General features: G+C 41.0%; 1 protein-coding gene across 4 annotated transcripts in view; it reads left to right on the top strand.

Moving 5' to 3' along the window:
• The first annotated feature begins 1,184 nt into the window (after positions 1 to 1,184).
• Positions 1,185 to 24,891, top strand: part of LOC148223310 (transmembrane protein 263-like) — a 198,588-nt gene continuing 174,881 nt past the window's right edge. The window contains exons 1-2 of one of the 4 annotated variants that reach the window (XM_088166953.1): positions 1,185 to 1,301; positions 12,206 to 12,296. In XM_088166953.1, coding sequence (XP_088023079.1) covers positions 1,296 to 1,301; positions 12,206 to 12,296 — 97 coding nt within the window. In that variant the 5' untranslated portion in view covers positions 1,185 to 1,295. Of the gene's footprint in view, positions 1,302 to 2,682; positions 3,020 to 3,121; positions 3,243 to 12,205; positions 12,297 to 24,891 lie in introns of those variants that run through there. The other 3 variants (XM_088166955.1, XM_088166954.1, XM_088166952.1) reach the window with 3 other exon arrangements.

Genomic DNA, 24,891 nt, shown 5'->3' with positions numbered 1-24,891 from the left:
TTCAACCACCTGTTGAGTTAGTTATGTTCTCTACATCACCGTCATTCACTTAATGTTGTTTTTCTCCCTATTTCAGGAATCATTACTTCACACCACTCTTCTTTTCGTTTAGCTTTGTCTGGCTTCCCTCATTGCACCAAACATCCCCTAGCAGAACATGCTTTATCCATGTGTGTGGTTGTGCTCAGTGATCGTTTCAAAGCTATACACGAAAAAGAAAAGTTTAGACGCCAAAGATTATGTCCAGATTCTTTTATCTTTGCCACTAAACTGTATTCCCTCGCGTGAGGCAGCAGAGTGGGCGCAGCCCCCATCCTGCAGGCTGGAGCCATCTGCACTGAGTGAGGATAACGGGAGGAAAGGGCTCGGAAGCCCCACGCCCTCCTGGTAGCCCAGTTTGTGACTAGGATCGATTGTCCAGCTGGAGCGTGTGTCCTGTGAGAGCGGCTGAGGGACACGGGCACGTGTGGCCCGCAGAAAGGGACGCTGACATTTCTCTACAACTCCCTGAGCAGAGGTTGTAGCCAGCGGGGGTCGGTCCCTTCTCCCAGGTAACAAGGGACAAGGTGAGAGGACAGAGTCTCAAGCTGCACCAGAGGAGGTTTAGGTTGGACATAAGCAGGAATTTCTTTACCATAAGGATGGTTAGACGCTGGAATGGATTGACCAGGGAGGTGGTGGAGTCACCATCCTTAGAGTTGCCTTAGACTGGATGTGGCATTTAGTGCCATGGTCGAGCTGACATGAGCGCGCTTACGTCAGACTCAATGATCTCACAGATGTTTTCCAACCTAATTGATTCTATTTGATTCCGTGAATGCCGACAAGCCTGCAGCGACGGCAGAGCTCGGAGAACTGACTCCTCATCTTGGCCATACAAACATTGCTTCTATGTTTGACTTAAGACTGAGTCAATTCATCTCCCTTCGCTGCATTCCCAGCAGTTTACACTGGAAACAGGAAGAGGCCAGTATGTTACCGCAGGTGAAGCACTGCACCTGCCGTGTCAGGCAGCGGTTTTGGCTGGCGGGGTGTCCCGCTGAAAGCTCCGACCCCCCGCAGCATCACTGCGAGCCCCGAGCCCCCCGCCAACATGGCGCCCCTGACCCCCGCGCTTCCTCTTCCGGCCGGGTTGCCATGGCGCTGCCCCCCGGCCCAGCCTCCCCCCGCCCGCCGGTGTGTGTTTACATCGGGCGGGAGGAGCCGGAGCCCCAGCGCCGGGGGAGACGGGCGCGCATCCGCCGGCCGGCCGCCCTCCGTCCATCCCCGCCGGGCGGTGCTGCGGGAGACGCGGCATGAAGGTGATGCTGGCGGCCGTCCCCGGGGCGGGGGGTTCGGCCGGGCCGCGGCGGCTCCCGGCGGCTGCGGGGGGCCGGGGAGCGGGGGCCGGCGGTAACCGGTGGCGGGAGGTGGTGGCGGCCGTGCGCGCTCGTAACGAAGTGCACAACTTCCAGAAGCTTCCAACTTCACGGGGATGTGCTGTCGCTTCTTGGGTCCGTCTCCCGAGAAAGAATCCCCCCCTCTCTCCATTAAAACCCGGATCGTTTCCTGCGGCGCTGAGACGGGAAGAGGGAGTAGCGTGGGAACCGGAGGAGGCTGCCTGCGCCCGCTGCCCTTCTGGGCTCATGTCTCCACCACTCTCCTTCCCCGGGCATCTTCCCTCATCCTCAGCATCTCGAGGGGCGATTTTCCTCCCCGCAGCCGGGGGGTTCGTGCCTTGCTGTGCGGCCGGGGCCGCTCCGGCGCTCACCTGTGCTGCTCTTCTCGCAGGCCCTTCCCTAAGCCTGGGGGAGAACGTCGCCTCACTCCATAGTTTGCTGTGGAAAGCTATTAGGACAGCGAATGTCTTTAACCTGAGCGGGCTGTTGGTGTGGGTGCTGAGGCTGGCTGCACTATAGAAGTAGTAATTTATAACACTCAGATGCGAGGTTGTGTCTTCAGTTGTGTTGGTTAGGAGTCAGCAATGCTGTTGTATTGCTCTTTCTTCACTTTATGTTGTCATATCTCTTTAATTTTCAGGTGTATGACTTTCGAAGGGGTGTTCTCTCATTAATCAGTCTGAAACTTGAGGCACACCAGGCATTCCCTGTCTCCTGAATTTGTCCAGCAGTAAAACAAAAAACGTATTTGCTAGGTTGTAAGCTCTTTGAGGCAGCAACTGTATAGGTCTGTACCAATCTCAGTGGAGAAATTTGGCTCAGGTCTTCTTCCAAGTCTCTGAGTCAAGTAAGTGTGTGTTAGAAGTTCATCAGCTTGTGCAGATGTTGGGTTCTGGGAAGTGCATGTGTCACTGAGGTTAACAACTGTCTCTGGGCACCAGGGGCTCTTACCCATAAACATCTGCCCAGCTGGTGGAGGAAAGAAAAGGGGCAGCCTCTGCATACATGCAATAAATATATGTAAAAAGAGCATCTCCTTCTATGCAGTGTTATGTTTTGTTGTGCATTTGTATACAGCCTGATAGTAAAAAGTGTTTACTAATTCTTTTTTCTCTCTGAATGTTTTTTAGTTCCAATAGTGTAGGATAATAAAAAGTGTGTATTGAGAACGTTATTGATAAACAGCACTATGGGTTTGGATGATTTGTTGACTTACACTGTAAAACAAAAACTTCAGAGTGTTGTCTGAACAGTACATCCAAAACTGAAAAGATTTACTTCAGCTTCTGTTTTATTGCATGCAGAATAAACAGCTGCTTATTCTTGCTAGCCCATTACTTCTGCTGAATTCCTTTTTTGCCCCACTGGAGTGGGGAAAACTCATGGCTATTTAAGATGAGCTCAGTCAAAATACAACAAGATGCGAGTGGAATCATGTTCTGACTGCGAGGAAAATGCATGTGTTTGGGGGGAAGGTTGTTTGTTTTGAACCAATCATTTTTCAGGTATAACCACTGTGTAGAGCTTTTCAGTATAAAAGGGTTCACGTTTTTTAATCTGAGTGGGTAATTTCTTTCAGTGCACATGTCTTTCCACGTGTGCCACCTTTTGCTGTAGGAGTTGCTTCAAGTTTCTTCTAGGTAAGATCATTGCAGATGCATGATTTAAAGTCTTAAGCTGGGGGTGGGGATAATTACCTTTTCTTTTAACAGGTGGAATGCATTGAAATGTGAAGTATTTTCACCCCTTTAAAAGGGTGAGGAAAGGAAAAGTGAAGGGAAGGAAGAGGTTCTGTAGTGTGAGTTGGATCTGAATCCGTTTTATGGGCCTGAGTGTGAGTAGTGTGGTGTGGCTTTAAAACAAGTAAGTCTAAGGTTTTTTTATCATTGCAGGGAAGACATCACAACTAAACTTTTCAAAAGTAATTGTGTCTATTTCTCCCCTAGTTATTGTTATGTCTTGGGAAATATATTTGAGTTTGTATGTTTCTGGCAACATTGGTTTTGATGCTGAGCTGGTTGATGCTGGTTAGCATGTTGCCGAGAAGGCAGAGAGCAGTCTAAAGAACACAGGTTAATGTTAGTGTGTTTCTAAATGGTCTGCCTACTTAGGGAAGGGAAGAAGCAGGCAAAGGGAGGTAAGTGGAACATCTGGGGAGTTCTGCTGTAGAAGTGATCCTTTCAGGATCCATCACTAATGCTGATCATTGCTGAGGAAACTGAAGCCTGATGTAGTTTGAGACAATCACATAATAATATCCTGTTGACAAGGTAGAGTGAAGTAAAGCAGTATTGTAAAGCAGTGCTTTAAAATTTGGTGTTGTAGCTGGACTTGATTCAGATAGTCTTCATGTGTACTTTATTTCTGTTCCCGTGTCTTTTGAGCTGTGTCCATGCTGAAAGATGGTCTCTCTGGGACCTTCCAGGCTATGCAAAGTACAAAACTGGTTAAAGTCCCTTTTTCTGCTTTACAGGACAGGAGTGAGAGGCAAGGAGATGGTGTCAGGAAATAGACTTTTTCTGTATGTAGTAATAAGTGATATCTTTTGAATACATCAATAAAGTTTGCTTTCCTTCAGGGGCAGATCATCTCCATGGCAAGGAAATACACCTTTTCAGGCTGTATTAGCAGCCTGGGTAACATGTCTGTGCTCTGGGGAGGGCAGTTCCATTTATTAGGGCAGTGAGGAGATAACTAAAATCCCTGCCTATTGTAGTCAGTTGCTAATTACTGTCTCACAGCATAGTGTCTTTCCAGTATTAATCTCTTGTGGCTAAATGCTGGATTTCTCAAGTCCTAGGCAGCACTGGAGAAGATTCTTGTGCCCTTGGTAACAGAACCTCTTCATACTTTATCTTCAATGGGTGGATGAGTTGAGGCATTAGGATAGATCCTGGTATGGTTTTGCTGTGGTGACTGTCTAACACTGCTGCTGTCACTGGTCTAAATCCAAAAGGAGAAAAATGGAAGGCATTGAGTGTGACAGGTTATATTGAAGTTCTTGTTTGTGAAAGCAAGCTCAAGATGGGATTTCAGTTAAATAGCTGGTTCCCTCTTTATTGAAAGGATTCTTCAAAGTAGAATGAGAGCTTGTGGTACTTTGACATGTGCTCACAGTTAAGTTATATAGTTTGGGATATGACAGGTGTCATAAATGTGACCTTTTACAATGAGAAACCTAAAGCTATATTTAAGAGAAAACTATAGGCAGTAAGTTCACATTCTATCTTTTTCTGACTGCCTGTGATAGTGAGTGTTGACAGATAAATTTTAGAGATCAGAATAAGGCAAGATATTTTGAAGATGCAGTATCAAATTCATGGAAAGCTCAAGTAAATATTTTTCTTGCTTGTATTAACAGACAACCCTGTTCTGTAAGGATGTCATGAGTTGTCCTGTCAAAATGATGTATATGTAAACTATTTTTTTTATATGTGTTCAATCCTGTTTAGCAGGCCTCTTTATAGTTGAAATGAGAAGAATTTGGGAAAGGAACAGCTTATAAAAATAAGAGACAAGAGGTATTGCTTTCTATGGAGTATATTGTAATATTTTATTTTCCTAACATGTAGTCCTAAGTGTGATCTAGGAATCATGAGGAGCATGAATGTAAGTGATAGAGTAAAAGGGAACACAGACTACATATTCTGTAGATAATTTTGATTTAAATATTTGCCTCTGATTGGTCACATCTGTTTTTCTTTATTGCTGAACTGCCTTGCAGACTTTGCAGTGTTTTTTTTGTTTTCCAATATTTCAGCTGGATTTCAGAGAGATGGGAAGGGGTTACCTTTGAAGTTCTGGGCAAGGTATATACTTCTGTAGATGGGAACAAATAGTAGAGCTCTTAAGTTTCTTCAAAAAAATGTTCTGATTGAACTTAGTGGGCATCACAGGTGTGGCTTGTGCTGGTGCTAGTAAATCTTAGAGTCTTAATACATCTGCAGAGCTGCTCAAGGTCTAGTGCAATTCTTGGGCTTTGATTCATTGTACAAACATTTTGGAGGGAGAACCTTTGCACCTCACAGATTTTCAAAGTAAAAGGCAACAGTTACCAAAAGCTGTTGCTTTCTGAATGAGTTACTGCTTGTGTGTTGCTTGTGTTTACAGTGATCAAGAGTTTTTTTCTATCTGATGGCTGTTTGCTTGCTGAGTGTACTGACTCTGGTTGGAATCTTTTATGCAGCAAGTTGTGATTTTTCTTGGTACTTCTTGGAGTGAGTATTGGGGGGAAAGAGGTCTCTGTGGAGCCTGAAATAAAAAGGGGTGTTACTGCTGGCAGTGCTTCTGGCAGCAAGTTTTGACTGTGCAAGCTAGGTGTGAAATTGGAGGGCTTAACAGTACCAGAAGATGTAGCTTTTGTTCTGTAGAATTAGTAAATATTTTATCTGAAATGTTTCTTCTTTAAAGCACTACAACAAGTGCATAGAATGACAAGCAACACTGATCTTGAAAAGCTGTGATGTGAGTTCAAAACTCATTTGTAAGGAAGGAATTATTTAACTACCTATCCATCAACAAAGTAAATTTAAAAGTTGTGTGATAAATACATCATACTGCAATCTCTTAACTAATTCCCAAATGCAGAAAATGTATTTTGAAATACCTAATGAAATAAGGACCCAGGAATAAGTTCTGTCCTGAATAAAACATTTTCTATTTATCCTCAATTTCTAGCATCTAAAATTACTTTTGAGGGGTTTGAAACAATTTTTTAACTTCAAATGGATTTGCAGCTTCTTTTTTTTTTAAGTCAAATTTTTAAAAAGGAAATTAGGATTTTGGTAAGATAATTTGTGTTTGAAACTCTTGCAGTGATATCTCTTGTGAGAGAATGCTCATATTTTTCAAGCCTATATTATTAGGCAGAGGACTTCTCATTTTTCAGACAAATTTCTCATGCTGTCTGCAGCTCCCTAGAGTGATACTTCCACATCTTGTTAGGAAAATGGAGAATATTCTTTCTGTAGAGTGCATTATCTCATTTCTTTAGTCAGGGTAAAACTGGCATTAATCACTAAATCCATCTGTCAGGGACCAAGCTGGAAAAGTGCATTTATAGAATGTTATAGCATGGTTATATCCTAGTACAGTATGTTAGTTATTCTCTTTGGGCCAGGTCAGTGCATGATCAAATGAAATGTGATTTGCTTGGTTTGGTTTTTGAAAACCACTCTTACATTCTTCCTGTGCTAACAGTGATTTAGTAGGTAAAATCCAGATGGAAAATAAATGGTCGATCAAGACAAAATTCAATACAATAATAAATTCAAAATCCAGAATTGTCTGATGTACCACTGAGCAGACTGTATTGACTGTTTGTTGTATAAATGGTGTTACCTACCCCACATAAAGCATGAACATGAAAAGTGTAAACCATCAGTTTACTTGCTTGCTGAATGGAGAATAGACCGTGGTGTCATTAGTACTCTTGAAAATTTATTTATGCCTAATAAACTCTTAATTTGGATTACTGACAGTACGGAGTTGTTTTATTGCTGTAAAAATAGGATTTGACTGTTCTGCTGAGAACAATAGAACTCAATCTTGACTTGGCATTTGCAACATTAAATCTTGCTCTCATTGCCTCTATCCACCAGTCCTGTTGTCAAGACAAAATTAAGTGTTGTTAAAATTGTAGCCTCTCTAATGTGTTTGTCCACACTCAGAAAAGAGCAAGTAACCTAAGCAACTTTTCTATTCTTGATTACAGTGTACTTTGAACAAAGTGCTACAATTTTACACTACTGTCATCCTCAGCATTTCTATTTCTGTACTTTCCTTTAGTGTTCCAGGGGATTTATAACTGCAACTCAAATTCCCCTTGGGCTGAAACCTGGCACAGAAGCTCTCATTATAAGTGAACTTTGTTTTACAAAACTAAAAGCAAAGCATCCATCAAGAGGCTTTCTTAAACATAGAAGAAAGCAAAAAAAAAGTAAAAAATAGATGTTTATGGTTGTAGATCAATTTTATTCCCTCTGCAGGAAAAATCTAACCAACACTGGAAATCCCAAAGGTGTGGCTATGCAATCAATAACGATGGCAGATTCAATGAAACGTTCCTATTGCATTTGGAAAACTTTAAGTTAAAGTCTTAATTCCTTAATATACTGAAAATTCATTGCTGAAGTAAAAGCTGCAGCTGCAAACTGCCTAACAAAAGTACAGGGATAGTTTTAAACTTGTTTCCAGTGTCTGCACATGGTTACCTGTGTAGCAGAGAATAATGAGATGGTTGGGTGGTTATGTGCTTCAGCTGAAGTACCTGTAGGTCCTCAGCTCCCTGGAAAAGGTTGTCATAGTGTTGAACTACCTACCCAGTGGTTGGTTGTTTAATTTTTATTTTTCTTTATACAACAGCCCCCTTTTTTTGGTGGGAATTGAGACCTTATGTAATTGTGTGAAAATCAGAAAAGCTATTTTCGGATATGGAAGATGGAACAATTTAATGTGTTTAAACATGAAATATCAAAGATAAATTCTGAGAAACTTTATAACAGTGACTGGAAAGAGGAGAGATCCCAAATGAACAGTGTCATTAATGATGTCACTTTAAGAAAGCCTGATGAAGGTCAGCTTCATTGTTACTGGATCTGACAGCCCCTTTGGCATCTGCAAACGTTCAGCCCAGTCATAACATGTATCATCTGTCCCGCATTTGGAGAAAGTGAAGTTGGGATGAAAAGAGCTGGGGTTTTGTTTCTGTGGTGTTAGGAAGCAGCAAAGTATGCTAATGTGCAGGAAACTGTGGGTTTTAGTGTTGAGGATTTGAAACAAGTATTCTTTAAACCTGATACAAAAATAGCCAATGCTTTCACTGGGATACTTTAGCATCCTGAAGCACTTAACAAACTGTCCTGTGTTTGGAGATTACTTCACTTGTTTCTTCACACAGACCCACTGAGTCTTGTCATTCTTTAAGGGTACATCTAGTCTTGATGATTAGCAGTTGGCATATCTTTGATACCATATAAAAAAAGTCGTTGGACCTGTGCTGGGAAGCTTACAAGTGAAATCACAGATGTGGAGGTGTAAAGCCCGGGCTGCCATGAATTTTCCTCTGCTTAATTGCTTTATTGGAATTGTGCCTACATAGAATACCAGGTCTGAAAGTCACTGTTAGGTAGTACAGAGGGCATGTGATTTATGCTGGCAGTTGAGAATTTGCATAGAGAGAAGCAAGTCTGACCTTCTGAGCTCTTAAGGAGAGGCTTTAGGAGGAATGAGGCAGTTTCTTGCAATGGAACAAGTAAGATTCTAGGCTCAAGTCCAGAATGTAAATGAATGAAGAATAATGACAGAAAGGAGAAACTGGAATAAGGTGTTTAGAAGCAAGAATGGAAATATGGAAGTTTAGATCAGGAAATAAATAACATGTTCACTTGAAAATGCACAGGGAAAGTAGTAGCTAAAGCTGCAGATTTTAGGATTCTTTCCAAAGTGTAGTCTCAGAACTGAGACAGTAAACTGCTGCTGAATCCATGACTTTGAGCTTTAGATTCCTCCAACTTCTGTTGTGAAAGGGGGAAAAGATTACTAATAAGTTTGAGTATAACAGAGAAGATGTATTTAGATGGTGTATTTCCTTCTGGTTCTGCTTATGATAGGGGATTAATTTTTTTTTTTTTTTTTTGTCTTTTGTGAGTTGAGTAGAAATGGCAAGAAGGAGCAGAATTGTAAGATATGTGGTTCTCTGGAGGAAATTTGAAGTTATTTGTCCCAAACTTGTTCAATTTCATTAATAATTTTTTACAGATGTATTCTTTAAAAAAAAAAAAAAAGATTGCCCTCCCTCATTGTTATCCTTCTTGGGCTCTGTTTTAGAGTTTTGTATTTTGCTACTTATTAGCAAAATGAATTCCTGACTCAGTGAACAGTTTAAGATTATATACCATAGTTCAGTTTAATATTATATACCATAGTTAATGTATTGCTAAGTACAAAAGTAGAGTCTAAAAGGCCTAAAAGTGGTGGTGGTGTAGGTAGGATTTTTTGGTTGCTTTGAGATGGCCTGCAGGGGCTCTTTAGAAAGATGAACCATATTGTGGCGTTTGCAGTGACAGTGTCATGTTGATATTGACTTAGGAGCAAAATGAGCTGACACTGATCACTTGGTGTTGGGATTGCTCCTGTAATGTGTGGGTATTCTGAGTACTTATTACTCTGCTGAGATTGAGACAGTATGGCTCTTTTTGTGATTGATCCTGCAGATATCATTTGTTAGCACAAATGTTGTGATAAATGGAGCTCTTGGTTTCATCATCATAAACATAACCCTGTACCTTGTGGAAAATGCTGACCCTGACTGGATAGGAACTTGTTTTCTGTCATGCTTGCATTTACTACAGCACATGTAAAATATACAGTCTTCAAATATACTGAAAATCTGAGCATATAGCTAAAGTTTTGGTCAGAATTATTTCTTAAAATATTTATCCTGTAAGAGAGCACGAGGTATACTCTGAAATGCTTGTATGGGATTTGTCACACTTGTTTAGTTCAGTATCAGTAGTCCTCTCTAGCCATAAATACATAGCCTTTTATGATACATATTATAAAAAAAAAAAAAAACCATAATGCCACCAGTCGCTCTTGATGGCATTTTGCATCCTCTTTGTATTTATGTAGATGACAACAACTGTAACCCAAAGGAGCATCACTTATCCTAGGCTGTCATTGGGAAGAGCTACTGAGCAGGTTTGTCTTGTAGGAAATTGACAATAGTGACTATTTTGAAGAAGGGAAGATAATGCTTTTCTTGCTCCCTTTTCCATAGTCTCTGGAAGCTGGATTGTCTCCTTGGGCAACATATAGCTAGAATGTGCAGGTGACTCGCTCTTGTTTTAAGAAATTAAAATAATTTTGATGTTCACAGACCAGAAAGTACAGGCACAGGTTTCATATTCAAGACCCCTTCTAGTTTAGGAGTTCTGTAGTTGTGGTTCAGAGTGTTTCCAAGGCAAATATTTGTGCCTCATGTCATACATGTCCAGATGTTTTCTATGAAAAATAAATCTTCTGATCTGGTATACTGTTGTAGTCTCATCTTTCCTTTTTCTTTTCTCTCTGTGACACTGATGGGTAGGAAAGAAGTGTAAATTCATATATTGCCAGTTGATGTAGAAACTTATTCAAATACGTTCTTTATATTCAGTTTGTTGCTCTTACCCAGAATTGTTTACATGTTCTTAAAATCTAGACCACATTATTTACTTGAAATGAAGTGGTTAGATCTTGATGTTGATTACTGACTTCTGGGTTTATTTGTTTTTTTTAAAATTGGACTAAGGCAACTTACTACTTTCCCATCTGTACTATGTAATAAACACCTTTTTCCCTTTCTGGGATAGCTACTACAAGGGATGACTTAATGTTTGAACTGTTCACTGACCAAAGCTGTGCAATGTTGATAGTGGGTGTTTTTGAGTGAGGAGAAATAGGTAAATAGCCTAGGTAAAACTTGCATAGTCGTGGATGGCAGAAATCCAGGTTATAACCCTGGCACCATCACAGTAGACCTGTACACTTCACCTGGGTGGTCTCTTTTTTCTCTGCTGTAAAAATTCTGAAAACTGTGGTGGTAATTTTTGTTGAGAAAAAGGGGAATGAATGAAAATGTGAGCTACTTGTGCGAAGGATGGAATTTGAAAAGTGTGGCACTCTTCATAATGTGCAAATTGAGGGAAGAGAGAAAGTAGCCAGTGCTGTTGGGGGTAACCTCGCAGTCACAGGGTTTGGAAAGATGAAAATAAATACTGCAGCTTTAGGGCTATGAGCTCCTTTTCTTCCTGACTTCAAATAATAACATTTTGCAAGCTGTTGATGTACCAGCTGTATTTCTGTAACATTCCAGCTGTGTATGTTAGTACACATTTTCAGATAGTTCAGACTACAAACCCAGTCATGTTTTCAAAGTGCACAAAAGCTTCATTTCCTAATGACTGCTAAGTTTGTCATTTCACTCTTCACTGTACTAACATTGCAGAGAAAATTAGGTTTTTTAAAAAGGAGTCCTCTAGCTATGCCTAGTGTTTACTCTTCTGTTGCTTAAAAAAAAAAGGTAAATTGGGTAGAAGAAGTTGTATTTTTTTCCTGTGATAGTTTGAAACTGAAAAAGCAACTACACTTTTATAGCTCCACATGTCATGAAAATATTGTGTGTATAAAGTGAGTTCAGCTGCAAATCTTTTAACTCTGCTCATGTTCTTCCAGCAGTAACATTGCAGGCACTTTACAGGATCAAGAAGGCTGGAACATGGAAATGCAAAACCTGGGTGGATATTTCCGTAGTTTTTCAGGAATGTCTAGTTGGGCATATTATACTTGGAGGCACACATGCATGTATTGGGCTTATAGGGGAAAACTCCACTGTCAATGGACCTGCATAGGTTAGAAGATTGTATATCAGTTTGCTTTGTTTTCCTCTGAAAAAAGTGACATTTCAGAATCTAGTCTTGATAAGACAAAGATAAGGTTTTTTCCTGAAAATTCCAGTTGATGGTGGATCTGTTGCTACCCTTGATAAATAGAAATTTTAATTAATTATTGAAATATGTTTTGGAAATAGTAATTTAGAAATTGTGCTTCACTGTTCATTTTCTGGTTTTGAGTTAATTAAGACCCTTGTAACTTTGTGTTTTAATTTTCTCCTTTCTGTAATTTGACTGCAAACAGATCTCCCAGCTATTTCTTTCTCATCTGGGGAGCTAAAGTGAGCTCCTTGTGTCCTTACTGCCTGGTGTATTCTCTAGTCCTGTAACCATTTTTGTGGTTCCTGTTTGAACTTTCTGCAATTTACCCCCTCTTGCTGTTGTGTTCTGCAGGGCCCTAGCTTAGAAACACAGATGGTGGATGATGAAACTGAGACTCCAAGTGAAGAATTGCCTCCTCATCTGCGGGAAGAGCCTCCCGAAGGTACAGTGCTGGCAGTCAATATAAACTCTTTGCGATCAATTGAGGAAAATGTTCTGTCCAAAAGTCTGATTTATCTGTCTGGCTTGAACCTGTATCTGCCTGTTTTCTGAGAGGGATAAAGCTTTGTCAGAGCTGACAGTTTAGCCAACCTCCCAGCCAGAGGTCTAGCCAGCCCCTAAGCCTTTTTTTGCATTCAAAAGAAGGCTTTACCCACTGAGGTGCAGACATAGTTCTGCATTCTCTTTAACAATATGGCTTCTGATTAAAATTGTCCTGCTTGATCATCCTGTCTTCAGGCTTAGGAATAAAATGCTTTCTCTACTGTCTTATTTGTGATGTTTTGAGTCTTCATTAGAGGTGACTTCCTAAGTAGTCATCTTTTGTCTCTTTATCTCTCTCTGCAGCATCCTGCTATTGAAATTGTCCCCAGCAGAGACTAGTCAAAGTTAGGTATTCTAGTGATTTTGTTTCTTTTCACTGTCTCTCTTGGAAGCCAGTTTAGCCATCTGAGGAGGAGGCAATGAGATGCTGTCCGTCAGCAGGAGGCTCAAAAAATGCCAATTTTAATTAAAAATCTTGTTTGCAATGACATGCCCTGGATTTATACAGGGAACAGATTTCTTTCCCACTGTGCAAAAGTCACAGACATTGTATATATGCAGCAAAATAGGTGTTGCTTTCTTTTGGATGGAAGCTGCTAACATTGCAAGTGATGATACATCCTGAGCTTTGTCTTCAGTTCAGTGGCTCCTAAAACACAATCACTCATAATCACTGTGGATGGCTTAAACAACCCAGAGAGTGCTGAGAATCTTATTAGCAACTTACTGTTAAAATACTGTTACATATCTCTGGGAAACATAAGTGTGTTTTATATTTTTCCTTTAAGAGAAAAAGATGCTGATACAGCATTTATACTGACAGCCATTCTTAAAGGGAATGTGAACCAAGTGGATGGTTTTAGGAAGTTGCTGCTCTTGTCCTTTCTTGTTGAGCATTCTGTTATAGTTTTCTTATTAAACTGTAATTTCTTGTTCTGCCATTTCATATACTTTGTGTTGACAATTGCAGTATATAGAGGTAAGTGAAAGGTAGGTTTCTTTTGCAACTCTTATAAAGCCAGAAGGAAATAAATATGGAAGATGTTGTGATTATATATACATGGAGGATATAATATTAATGTTCCCTCCCCCTCCTTTCTTTGTAAGTAATTCCAAGTCAGCATGTAATGACAGTTCATTGTTGAAGTAAGAGTTCTGTCACTAGCCTAAGCTGATGATTACATGATCCTGGAGGCTATGTCCTGGAATGTAAAACCCATCTTGGCTCATCAGGTTATCAGGAATAGGCTTAGATTTTGGATTATGGCTTTGACTTGTATAATCAGAACCGATTTTTTTCAATGTGCCTCAGTATTTTTGCAAACTAACTTATAAAAATGGAAGTTCTTCTGCCTGCAACTCTGCTGGTTTGAACGACAGTGAAATATGTCGGTGTTAATATTCTACTTCTGTGACTTATTGGATGGTCTGGGAGAAGCATGTGGTCTGGATATACCCACATTGCTTGTGTGAGGAAAAAGAACTGTGGCAGTTGTGCTGATTTGGTTAAGCAATCATACAGTAGATAAAGTCTGAGCTCAGCATGTACCTTTTGAATTTACAACGATCTCAAGAGTAGCAAAATAGGAGGGATTTTGAGAGCACAACTGAAACTAGAGTCTGCTTGGCAGAAGAAATGGAAATATTTGTCCTGAAGGAGAGCAATCAGGATTATGCTGAATTTATGGCTGACTTAGGGTATTGGTGAAGTTGAGTAATGGAAGTGTTCCTTAGAAGCTGCTGTCTACCAACCCAGACCAACTAGAATTACTATAAAGAACGTGTAGTTGCAGGAATGATTGCAAATACCTCATGAAAGAAAAAGAACTCTGAAGTTCTTTGACTTAAATACCATTCAGAGTACTGTCTTATCTTTGCTTCTCTTCAGATTTCCTGTTTCTTCTGACAGCACTTCCCTAGTTAAAACAGATGCTTTGCAATACATAAAACAATGTTGTTTGACTACTGCAGTCTTGTTTCCTGGGATCTATGAATTGGAGACCATGTCTGCTTGCCTTCTGGTAATGAGTGCATAAGGGATGGAAGGCTCTCCAGAGTCTCTCTGTCTAGCACAATCCATTATTTCACCAGATTGCATCATAGTAACTTCATTTCCTATTTTGCACAGCATATCTACTGCCCTTCTGAAAGGAGGGGAATTGGAAGTACTGTTCTATGTATGTATTGCAATAAAATAAAAGTTTGCCTTTCATGGATTGTCATATTTCTAAACAGTACTGTACCATGGCCTTCTACAAATAATGGGACGATTTTACGTCCATCATGTGCATAACTAAATGAAGTAGGTGTATATGTGGATGACAACTGCAGTGGAATAGCAGACATTGGTCCCAAGTGCAGTGTGGCAGCCTGGCAGCATTTAAGGCAAGAGAAATACCAAACGAGACGTAGCCAAGGCAGAGACTGGTATCTGTGTGTAACCTGAATCCGATTGTTTTATCTGCTGTTAAATTTAACATTTTTTTTGTACTTAGCTAAGTCAACAGAGTAAATGAATTAACAGTACAGCTGCTGCCGGACGCCGCCGGCGGTGCTGGGTACCGCAAGGGGGTTTTTGCCGCGCGGGGGCGCTGCAGGCCCGGCCATGCCGGCCCGAGCCCGCGTCCCGGGCAGCGCTCACGCACATCCCCGCCAGCAGCAGAAAGTGAAGGAAAACCTATCAGCTCCCTTTCCCTAAGCCCCTTTGGGACAGCTATCAGCTCCCTTTCCCGAAGCCCCTTTGGGACAGCTATCAGCTCCCTTTCCCGAAGCCCCTTTGGGACAGCTATCAGCTCCCTTTCCCTGAGCCCCTTTGGGACACCTATCAGCTCCCTTTCCCTGAGCCCCTTTGGGACAGCTATCAGCTCCCCTTCCCTAAGCCCCTTTGGGATATTACAAGGGAAGTTTCCACACTCTGCCACAAGAAACCTGTTTATGCCCTAACGATACTTTACCTCTTGACATTGTGATCCATCTGTCAGATTCACGGGGTTTTTTTTATTCCCCTTTCATCTTTAGTATCTCTATGATTCTTGTAACATACTTTTTTTTCCTCCCCTCATTTGAAAGGCAGGCACACGAGAGCAGTAGTAATTAGTATCTGGAGTGCTGGTGTGCTTAGCACTTCACAGAGCAGGCTGGGTAGGGCAGGTTTACCATCAGCAGCCAGTGAAGGGCAGTGAGCTCTGCAGAGGAGCACACTGCTCTAAATGGTATGAACTGCTTCCTTCTTTGCAAGAAATTCAGCATGGCTGATCTGTGTTGCCACACGACTGAGCTACTTTCATGTAGATTCTGTGTGATCTTGAATGTTAAATGGAAGTGTGATTGCAGTGAGAGAACTAGATTTAGTTACTCAGGTACAGCAACACCTTGCTGTATCTGTTGCTTCTTTATTCTCCACTTCAGAGTTCTGTTGCTGATCATTTAATACAGTGCAGTGTTAATTGATATGATCACTTTTCTGTCCTTTTCCACTGATTTAATCAAGGAAAGTGATAGCAACGAAATCTGATGGTAATTAAATCTTCTGTGACGTTCTCCATTAGGAAATGTCAGCCCCTTCTTTGCTGCTTATACCTCCCGTTTGTTACATGAATTTTTGTGGGAAAAGTAGCTTTACTCTGTCAAACTGCTAAAAACTATAAATTTCAAGAGTGTCTACTTTCTTAATACTGGGGCATAGCTGTAGTTTGTTTCAGCCTTGCATTACTAAGTAGTACTGAGTATACTAAAGCTCATTTCAAGGTGGTATGGTCTGGTTGTAAAGCTATGCTACTGGTTAACAGTGATAGTCTCTCTTGGGAGTTTACAAACTAGTGCTTTCTTCCATGGCCTTTTAAGTACTAAGCATGAAGGCTTTATCAGCCAACATACTACGATCAGTTTGGCAATAAGCCTGAACAGTCTGCTACCTCTTCTGTAGTTTTCAGACCTAGCAGAGATGTTCCTTCTTTGTTGCAGACAGATTGGGCCTTGTGGAGTAAAGCTTTATTAAAAGCAATGGGTCTTAGCAGCTCTGCAGTCTATAACAGATCTTGGGAAATTTACTTTCCAAATAACTGTGGTGTTCTTAATTCAAATTGTTTTACACTTGCTGTGGGTAAAGAATACACAGAGATAGTTACTGTAAATCAGATGATTTGCAGGAGTTTAGAACATAGTATCTTGTGTGAGCTTTATAATCTGCCTCCATGGAGGCATGTAGCCTTTGCTGTTTTATATCTTCTACAGGATAAAGCTATATTGCATGTTTCTGTAGGAAGCTTTAGGACTCCTTATCCACAGTTGGAGAATCTCCAGTCCAAAGAATCTGGGAGTTTTGTGGATTGCTCGTTCAAGATTGAGTTTTTATACCAACATTTTACCTAGATCTGTATGGATGTAACTAAAATAAAGTACAGTTGTGCTTCAGTTGAGATACTACCATCCATTTGAAAAGTCTGAAATTAATTAGACTGTTAACTTCTTGTTCATGTATTCTCTTATAAGAACATGACAATTTGTTGAAACCAGCAGAGGAACGTGCCTTTTCAGGCATCTTATCTGTGGCGAGACTTTGAATTGAAGTCCATGATACAGGTGTTTAATGTTAAGGTATATGCCTATAAAAGGATCCATTTTGCTGAATGGGTGGCACTTTTCCAATTATTGTTGGGCCAAATGTCTTCTGCAACAATTGCCATACCAAAATTTAAATGATGCAAGCTTTATCTGCACTGTTTTGCATCTTCTTATTGCAAGTAATGTTTAGTATATGTGTCTCCAAACTGCCTATATACAAATAACCTCAAAGAAATGACCTTGGAAAATGATGCAGTTAATAGCAGTTCAATTTCCTTTCAGTATCAAGCTTTCTGCTAAAGTCTGTTGCCTTTTCTGGTGTAAAGTAACTTAACAAAGTTGCCTGTGGCACTTAGTGTTGTATACTACACACTTTGGTGAGTGTGTGTAGTCTACCAGACCAGTATCTTGAAGTTCTGTGAAGCTGGCAGATGCAAAGCTGTGCTATCTGCTAAGCCTTCCTCTACTTTCTTTCTGCTTTTCCAAACCACTCTCTTCGGTGTGCTACCTCATAAAGTCCAACAGTCAAATCCTTCTACAGAGTACCTCTTTAAATGCTTTTTTTGTCTAATGGCCGGTTAGCCTGGATTGACCTCTGCAGTTCTGTGGTCGTGTAACAAAAGCAAAAGACTGGGAAAAGTGACAGCTGTGATCTATGCCAGCAGTGTGGCCTGGCAGCCAGGAGGGCCCTGGGGTGCATCAGGGAAAGCATCACCAGCTGGGCAAGGGAGGGGATGGTCCCACTCTGCTCTGACATGCAACTGTTAGAGAGCATCCAAAGGAGGCCATGAGGATGATGAAGGGCCTGGAGGGGAAGCCATATGAGGAGAGGCTGAGGTCGCTTGGTTCCTTCAGCCTGGAGAAGAGGAGACTGAGGGGAGGCATCATCACAGGCTGCAGCTTCATTGTGAGGGGAAGAGGAGGGGCAGACACTGAGTCAGGGGAAGTTTGCATTGGGTATTAGGAAAAGGTGCTTCACCCAGAGGATGGTTGGGCACTGGAACAGGCTCCCCAGAGAACTGGTCACAGCACCAAGTCTAACAGAGTTCAGGAAGTGTCTGAACAATGCTCCTCAGGCACATGATTTGATTTTTGGGGTTGTCCTGTGTAGGGCCAGGAGTTGGGCTTTGATGATCCTTTGGGTCCCTTCCAGCTCAGGATATTCTATGATTCCTAGCTCTACTGTTCACTTATTCTGTGGCTCTAGTCAAGTAGTTTGGCATTCTTTGAACCATAGTATTATTTGTGTATGAAACAAAAATTACTGTTCTTATTTATAAATGAGATGGGTGAAAAAGCAAACTGTAAGTTTTTGGGCTTTTACAGGTGGAAGATAGTTGAAAATTGAAACAGAAATTGTGATCGTAATGTTTAAATAATACAAAACTTTGCCTGATACATAACTTGTCCATTTTTTCTTCTTTTTCTTTCTTTTTTTTTTTTGTCTCTTTGAGTCCTCAAAAAGGTGATTGGACTTGTCAGATAACCTTAAATAGAAAGGCAGGTTTCTTAAAAAGCAAGAAAAGAAATTAGCAGTGACGCTGTCTGTTCTTTGGAACTGGGACTTTATGTACCTGGCGTGTCCTCTCATCTGTAAAAGCATTTCCTGAGCTACTTCTGTAAATGCCCTGAGGCTGAAGAGCAACATTTCAGTATCATCTGTCTCTAAGGCATGGATTCCTTGTAGCCATGCTCTTCTGTTGGCCAAAAGAGTTCTTGTTTCTGCAAAAGAAATGACCTGTAGTGTCAGCTCAGTCTTGTGCACAAAGTATTTCTGGTAGATTATAAAACACTTTCACATCCATCAAAAGTTCTAATGTGTTTCTATTAAATTTATCATTGTTTTAATAAAGCTGAGGCTCTTCTTTGTTTAAATTCTCCATTGGCCATATTGGCTTACTCATGCTTTATTTAATTTAGTTCTCTAGGGGAAATGGACAGTCTGAAATGTGATTAATAAACAGTGTCTGTGTGTACCCCTTTCTCCCTCTCTCAGCCTTCTGCCCTTCTGTATTCCTGTTGCTATATGCTTATTGCTGACAACAAGCATCTTCCATTCAGCAGCTATGTTATATTGTCTCCTAGAAACAGCATGAAAGCTATTTAAATTGTTTTTATTCCACTTCTCCCTGTGTCCTATTCTTTCCTCTCCACTATTTTCATATGATTTAATGAGAGGTTACTTTGACAGCTCAGCATCCCTTTTTTCTAGCCTACTCCATGCCCTGCAAATCATTCTGTCACTAAGTGTTGTTTATGTGCAGAGCATATGTTGTTAAGGGCAGCATAAATAGTCTCCAAGTGCCTGGTGGATTCCAAAAGAAAGGTTCTCATAACTTAAGTGTGGGAAACCTCTTATCAATGGATCTTGTTAATACAATAATGCTGTGAAATGTGTGAGTAACCATCTGGTTTTCCCTGAGAGTCTTTGCCCATACGATGGGGTAACAGTAGTTTTACCATTTGCCTAGTGACAGTAACTGTAAGAAAAGTGTGACATCCAAATGTAAAGATATTTGAGCGTGAAAGGTCAGTGGGAAGCCTCTGTCAAAAGATACATTTTGGTCAATTACTAGTGAATGTGTTTCATTCTAGCAGTAGAGGTTTCTACTGTGTGTCTTATTACCTGGCTGAAGTGGCAGGCATTTTTCACTGTTTTTATACTAGTTGGAGATATATGAAATTGTGTAAAATAATGTATGTTCTTTTACTATGTATTTTTTATTTTGAGTGGCAAATACATTAACATGAAGATGCATACAATTGTTCTTAAATAAATGTTGTGGTTTAACCCATCAGCAACCAAGGCCAACACAGCTGATCACTCCCTCCCTCGTCAGTGGGCATACAGAGAGAATCAGAAGGATAAAAGTTAGAAAACCCATGAGTTAAGATAAAGACAGTTTAATAGGGAAAACAAAAGCTGTGCACCCTAGTAAAGCAGAAAAAGGAATTAATTTACTGCTTCCCATGGGCAGACAGGTGCTCACCCATCCCCAGGAGAGCAGGGCCTTGGGAAGACAAATATCATCACTCTGAATATCTCCCACTTCCTTCTTCTTCCCCGCATTTTATATGCTGAGCATGATGCCCAATGGTTGGAATATCCCTTTGGTCAGTTGGGGTCACCTGTCCTGGCTGTGTCTCCTCTCAGCCCCCCATGCACCCCCAGCCCCTCACCACTGTGGCAACATGGAAAGCAGAAAAGACCTCGGCTCTGTGTGAGCCCTGCTCAGCAATAATAAAAACATCTCTATATTATCATCACTGTGTTCAGCACAAATCCAGAACATAGCCCCATACCAGCTGCTGTGAAGAAAATTAACTCTACCCCAGCCAAAAGCAGCACAATCAATCTTTCAGGCTTGTAGTTATCAGTCCTGTTTGAAAGCTGAAAAAGGAAGCAGTTCCTGCTTGTTCCTAATGGACTAAAAAAAGAGTCAAGTAGGTCTCACGTTTACATATAGTGCAGTCTGAAGTACTAAATAAGAATGAGCAATGCAGTAAATCCAGGTCAGGAGTGAAATTGAATCAATATATCAGTGTGTTAACAATGATATCTTGAACTGCTAAACTATCAGTGTATTATAGCAGGCAATTAAATCATAAGGTTGGTACATGAGGCTGTTAATTCTGCCTCAGAACCGAGTGAAATGCCCAGTTAACATTTCATAAACATCTGTAGTCTCAGCCTGGCTGCCTGCCTTGATTTCAGCTGTTTGTGAACAATTTGAGCCACTACTTTGATTACCAGTATGATTGCACAATTGCATCAGTCTGGCCTCTTCTGGGCCGATCATTTTGGATCACAGAAACCAATCTGATTCTGAGGAATAGTTTTTTTTCCAAGGCTGTTTAATGAACTTATGAATGAGCCATAAAAGTGAAGGGTTTTGTATTGGTTTGCTCACCTTCTAGGAGAAAAATCATCTAATTTGAAACTGGGTGGAATTCTAGAGCAATTTTTATAGAGAATGGTCTTGCACTGGTATAAGCATGTGTAATTCTCTCACTTCTTCATTTTTTGAAGACCAATGCACGTTCCTTATTAATATATAGGATTATTAAACTATTGTGATACATTTCTTTGGCATTTTATGGGGAGTCTGCCCTCTTTCTATCTATCTGATACTTGTGTGGTGAGAAAGAATTTATCTAAGGCTATGTTTTGTCTTCTTTGTTATGACCTCTCTCTATCAGTAACATGTACTATTCATTTCAGGTTCTCCCCAAAGTATGTAATATTCAGCAGGATATATCTGCTCTAAAACGTTTAGGTGCCTTTATATTTTTGGATATTGTATTATGAAAAATGAATATATTTTTCTAGATGGCATCCAAAAGGAAGTAAGTATTCTTTATATAAAATATTACATCTATTTTGCAAATAATGCTAAAAGTTTGGCCATGACATTTCTGTGAATTGTGAGAGGATCTTAGCATATGGGATTTTGAAATGAGTGTGTTGGAATATTGTTACAGTAGAAAGAACAGATTTATAGTATTGAACTATAATTTATTTTCTTTCTTAGCAAATGAGGCCTAATTTTTGGAGTGAGTAATTCACCTAAATACATGTCCATCCATTTAAGATTCTAAGGAACTGGTAATGTTCTTGACCTCTACTGTTTCTATCTTTCCAAAACTCAAATTTTACTGTAAAGTATAATCAAAATAGTAAAGGTTTGGTCCTGGGCAGAAGTTCAAAGCCAAAACTATTGTTTGTTTCCTTCCTCTTTCCTTATCCTCCCAATTTCTCTGGAGATTTGTGTGTGGTAGTGATGTGTTCTGTCTGGGGTTTGGGGTTGTGTTTTTTGTTTTATTTATTTTTTTTTTTGTTGTTGTTTTTTTTTGTTTTTTTGTTTGGTTTTTTTTTTTTTGTTTGGTTTTTTGTTTTTTGTTTGTTTTTTTGTTGGTTGATTGGTTTTTTATTTATTTTATTATTAGTTTATTTTCCCCTAAAAAGGGGAAAGATTTCCCCTATATCTTTTGAATACAGAAGTGGGTTAATTCTGGTTAGTTATGTGAACTCATCCTCTTAGGCTGAGCCAGCTGTTCATATGTATCTAGTACTGGAAAGTGTGATTTTATGAAAGACCCAGTGCCTCTCACTCACCCCTCCAAAAGCCAAAGAACAAACCTCCAAGATTTATTACAATGTTATTACAATATATTAAACTTGGGGCTCACTTTGGGAAATGCAAATTGGGACTCCAGGTTTAGTTTCGTGTTTTTGTAGCTTGAGAATGTTAGCGTTACTGTTGTTGCAGTATTTTGTTCCTAGCATCTTGAGAGTTGTTTTTTCGCTCTCTTAGACTTAATTGATCAGGAAAGTGGGTAAATTCTTCCAGTCTATGGACTGAAAAAGGAAAAAACCCCACATTTACTAATTCTGAATTTTGTGTAAGGATCTACTTTACAATATAAAGAGAAATCTGTTTTCTGTGATGTCTGAAGATGGTTAAAAGATTAGCCGAACCCAGATGTAATTAAAATACAGTTTGGTCACTGGTTTAAGCTTATCATGTGCTCACACAGCTCCTGAAGGAGATTGCTGCACTCAGCTCTGGCTGCACGGTCCCACTTTCACTCCGCTGCATGGCCACGCGTGCTTGGGTGCCAGCACAAAAGCTGCTGAGTGCCCGTGGAGACGGAATGCCTCTGTCTCGAGTGGGTGTAGCCGGAGTGAGTGAACCTTGCCTTCATTCCCACGAGCCAGAGGCTGCAGGATGGGCTGTCCTGCTGAGCAGTACCCGTGTGTGCGTGTGAGCTTGTATGGACCGCAGTGACGGCCTTGGGCTCCCGTGTGCGCTGCGGAGCTCGCCTGGCTCCCCCGTTGTTCTGGCGAGGAAGAGAGATGCAGCCGCAGGCATCACTGAAAACCTCTTTTGTGATAGCGTACAAGAGGTCAGCTCTTGATGTTCGTGTTTCTAGCAACTTCAGTGGATAACACAGTGATTAAGATAGTGAGGAAAGCAGAGGGATTTTGGCTTCGAACTTATTCCTCCTGGGTCTGATCCAAGTATCATTAATATGACATGAGATGTTTTGTTGGTGTTTGATTAACTGGGAGGCTTGTACTTGTTTTGTGTGACACATTGTAAGTTAACCACCCGGCATGCCGACATGTGCGATGAAAAACAAACACTTAAAACTAAATTGAGGAGCCGGCTGCCAAGCGTGCGGCAGGGAGGGGCTGGAGCAGCCTGCCCTGCACGACTCCGCCGGGACGGGCCTCGCCCGCTGCTCTCCTGAGCTTGAGTCGGCGCCTTCCCGGTTCACTGCTGTACTGCCGAGATTTCTTTTAAAACATTTTATTTTATTCAGCCGTCTCGCGCAGCTGAGACGCTCCTGTCAGAATGTGGGAAGGGCACATGGCAGCCTGGAGCCGCGCTGTTGAAGCAGAGCGCTGTCCGTAGGGGCCGTCGGTCGGTGCGGAGCCCCAGCAGCGGCTGCCGAGAGCCGCCCCGCGCCCGCCGGCAGCAGCGCTCTTGCGGTTTTCCTCGGCTTAAATGCCGGGACAGCAAGAATGGGCCTGGGCTTATTTTATAATTAACTAATTATTTTCACAAATTAGACTTGGAGAGTTAGCAAAGCTTGTTTTCCCTTCTCGTTCCCTTCTTTATTACAAGATTTTTAACCTCCCCTCCTTGTTAGGGTCCTTGCTGTGGAAACAATTCCTCATTTCTCAGTCAGCAGCAGGGTGTTTTTAAAGGTAGTATTATAAATGTGAAACGGAAGTCTCGATATTCAGCAAAATTTAGATTGCTTTATTGGATATAGACGGAGCAAGCAGCGCTGCGGAACGTGAGGGGTCACCGCCCACTCCACGCTCCACCGAACCTTGGTTTGTAGCCTCTTCTTATACTGTGATTTCTCGTTGTAATCAATAATTTTTGGATTTTGCTGTCATAATTTTGCCAGGTAAGCAGTGGTGGTCGAATAAACATCCTTACACAAATTCACAAAGCCTTTGGGCGATAATCAGTCACAGATAACCATCTGGCCCTTCTAGATAACCACCAACGAAGTTCTGGAAGTCTGGTCCTTGAGATAGGCAGCATTGATCAGACAAAGGCAGGAAAGGCTATTGGGAAGTCTGATTTTGCAAGCTGGTAGCCGATACAACTTATTTGGAAAACATAACATAACACAGCGATTTAAAACAGAATGATTTAATCATATATTTTCCTTTATCTAGTGTCCATGCTTTGCTTTAGAGCTTAATATTCTGGTTTATACAAACCCCAATACTTTTCTGATTAGCACAAATTTTTTATCAATTACCACAGTAGTGTTACCTAAACAAGGAGCTGGGTTTGTGGGTACTAAGCATCCAAAGGAGTGAAAGGCATGGCATGCACAGTAGCTGTTGAAGTCTTGGTAACCCTTAGCTTTATTTTCAGACCTGAAATGCGCTTTCACAGTGTTAACAAAAAACCTTCTGCAGATTCAGTGGGCGCTTTCAATTCCGCTTAAAGCAAAATGTGCCCTCTGACCTCTACACAGATGTGCAATGCTTGTGAAAACTCACAAATCCTCTTGAGTGGAACTGCTGGCCTACGATTATGTGGTGTTGGGTGATCTGGGAGGGCCCTGTTAGAGCCCCCTGGAAAGGACCAGGCAGGGAGAGGTGCAGGAAGGAGGGCACTCCTACACCTGCAAGGTGCAGGGGCTGTGGTTGCTGCAGCACACAGCTCTTTGGCTGTGGCAGGGCTGTTCTTGTCAGCTCTGTAGCTGAATGCTTTTCTTCCAGGTTGTGTGTAGAATTGTTCCCGAAGTAGACTAGTTCCTTAATTGATTATTGACTCTGTTAGAAAGTATTTCGGTGAAGGGCTAAGCAGACCTTGTATAAAGCTATCTTGTTCTTCTTCAATATCAGTATCTGCTTTCTTTTCATTTGAGGCATATACCAGGGGAAAAATATCTTT

The sequence above is a fragment of the Sturnus vulgaris genome, chromosome 6 (genome assembly GCF_052056855.1).
Source record: "Sturnus vulgaris isolate bStuVul1 chromosome 6, bStuVul1.hap1, whole genome shotgun sequence".
Taxonomy (NCBI): domain Eukaryota; kingdom Metazoa; phylum Chordata; class Aves; order Passeriformes; family Sturnidae; genus Sturnus; species Sturnus vulgaris.
The sequence above is the reverse complement of the archived record's forward strand: the minus strand, read 5'-3'. Positions and strand labels throughout refer to the sequence as shown.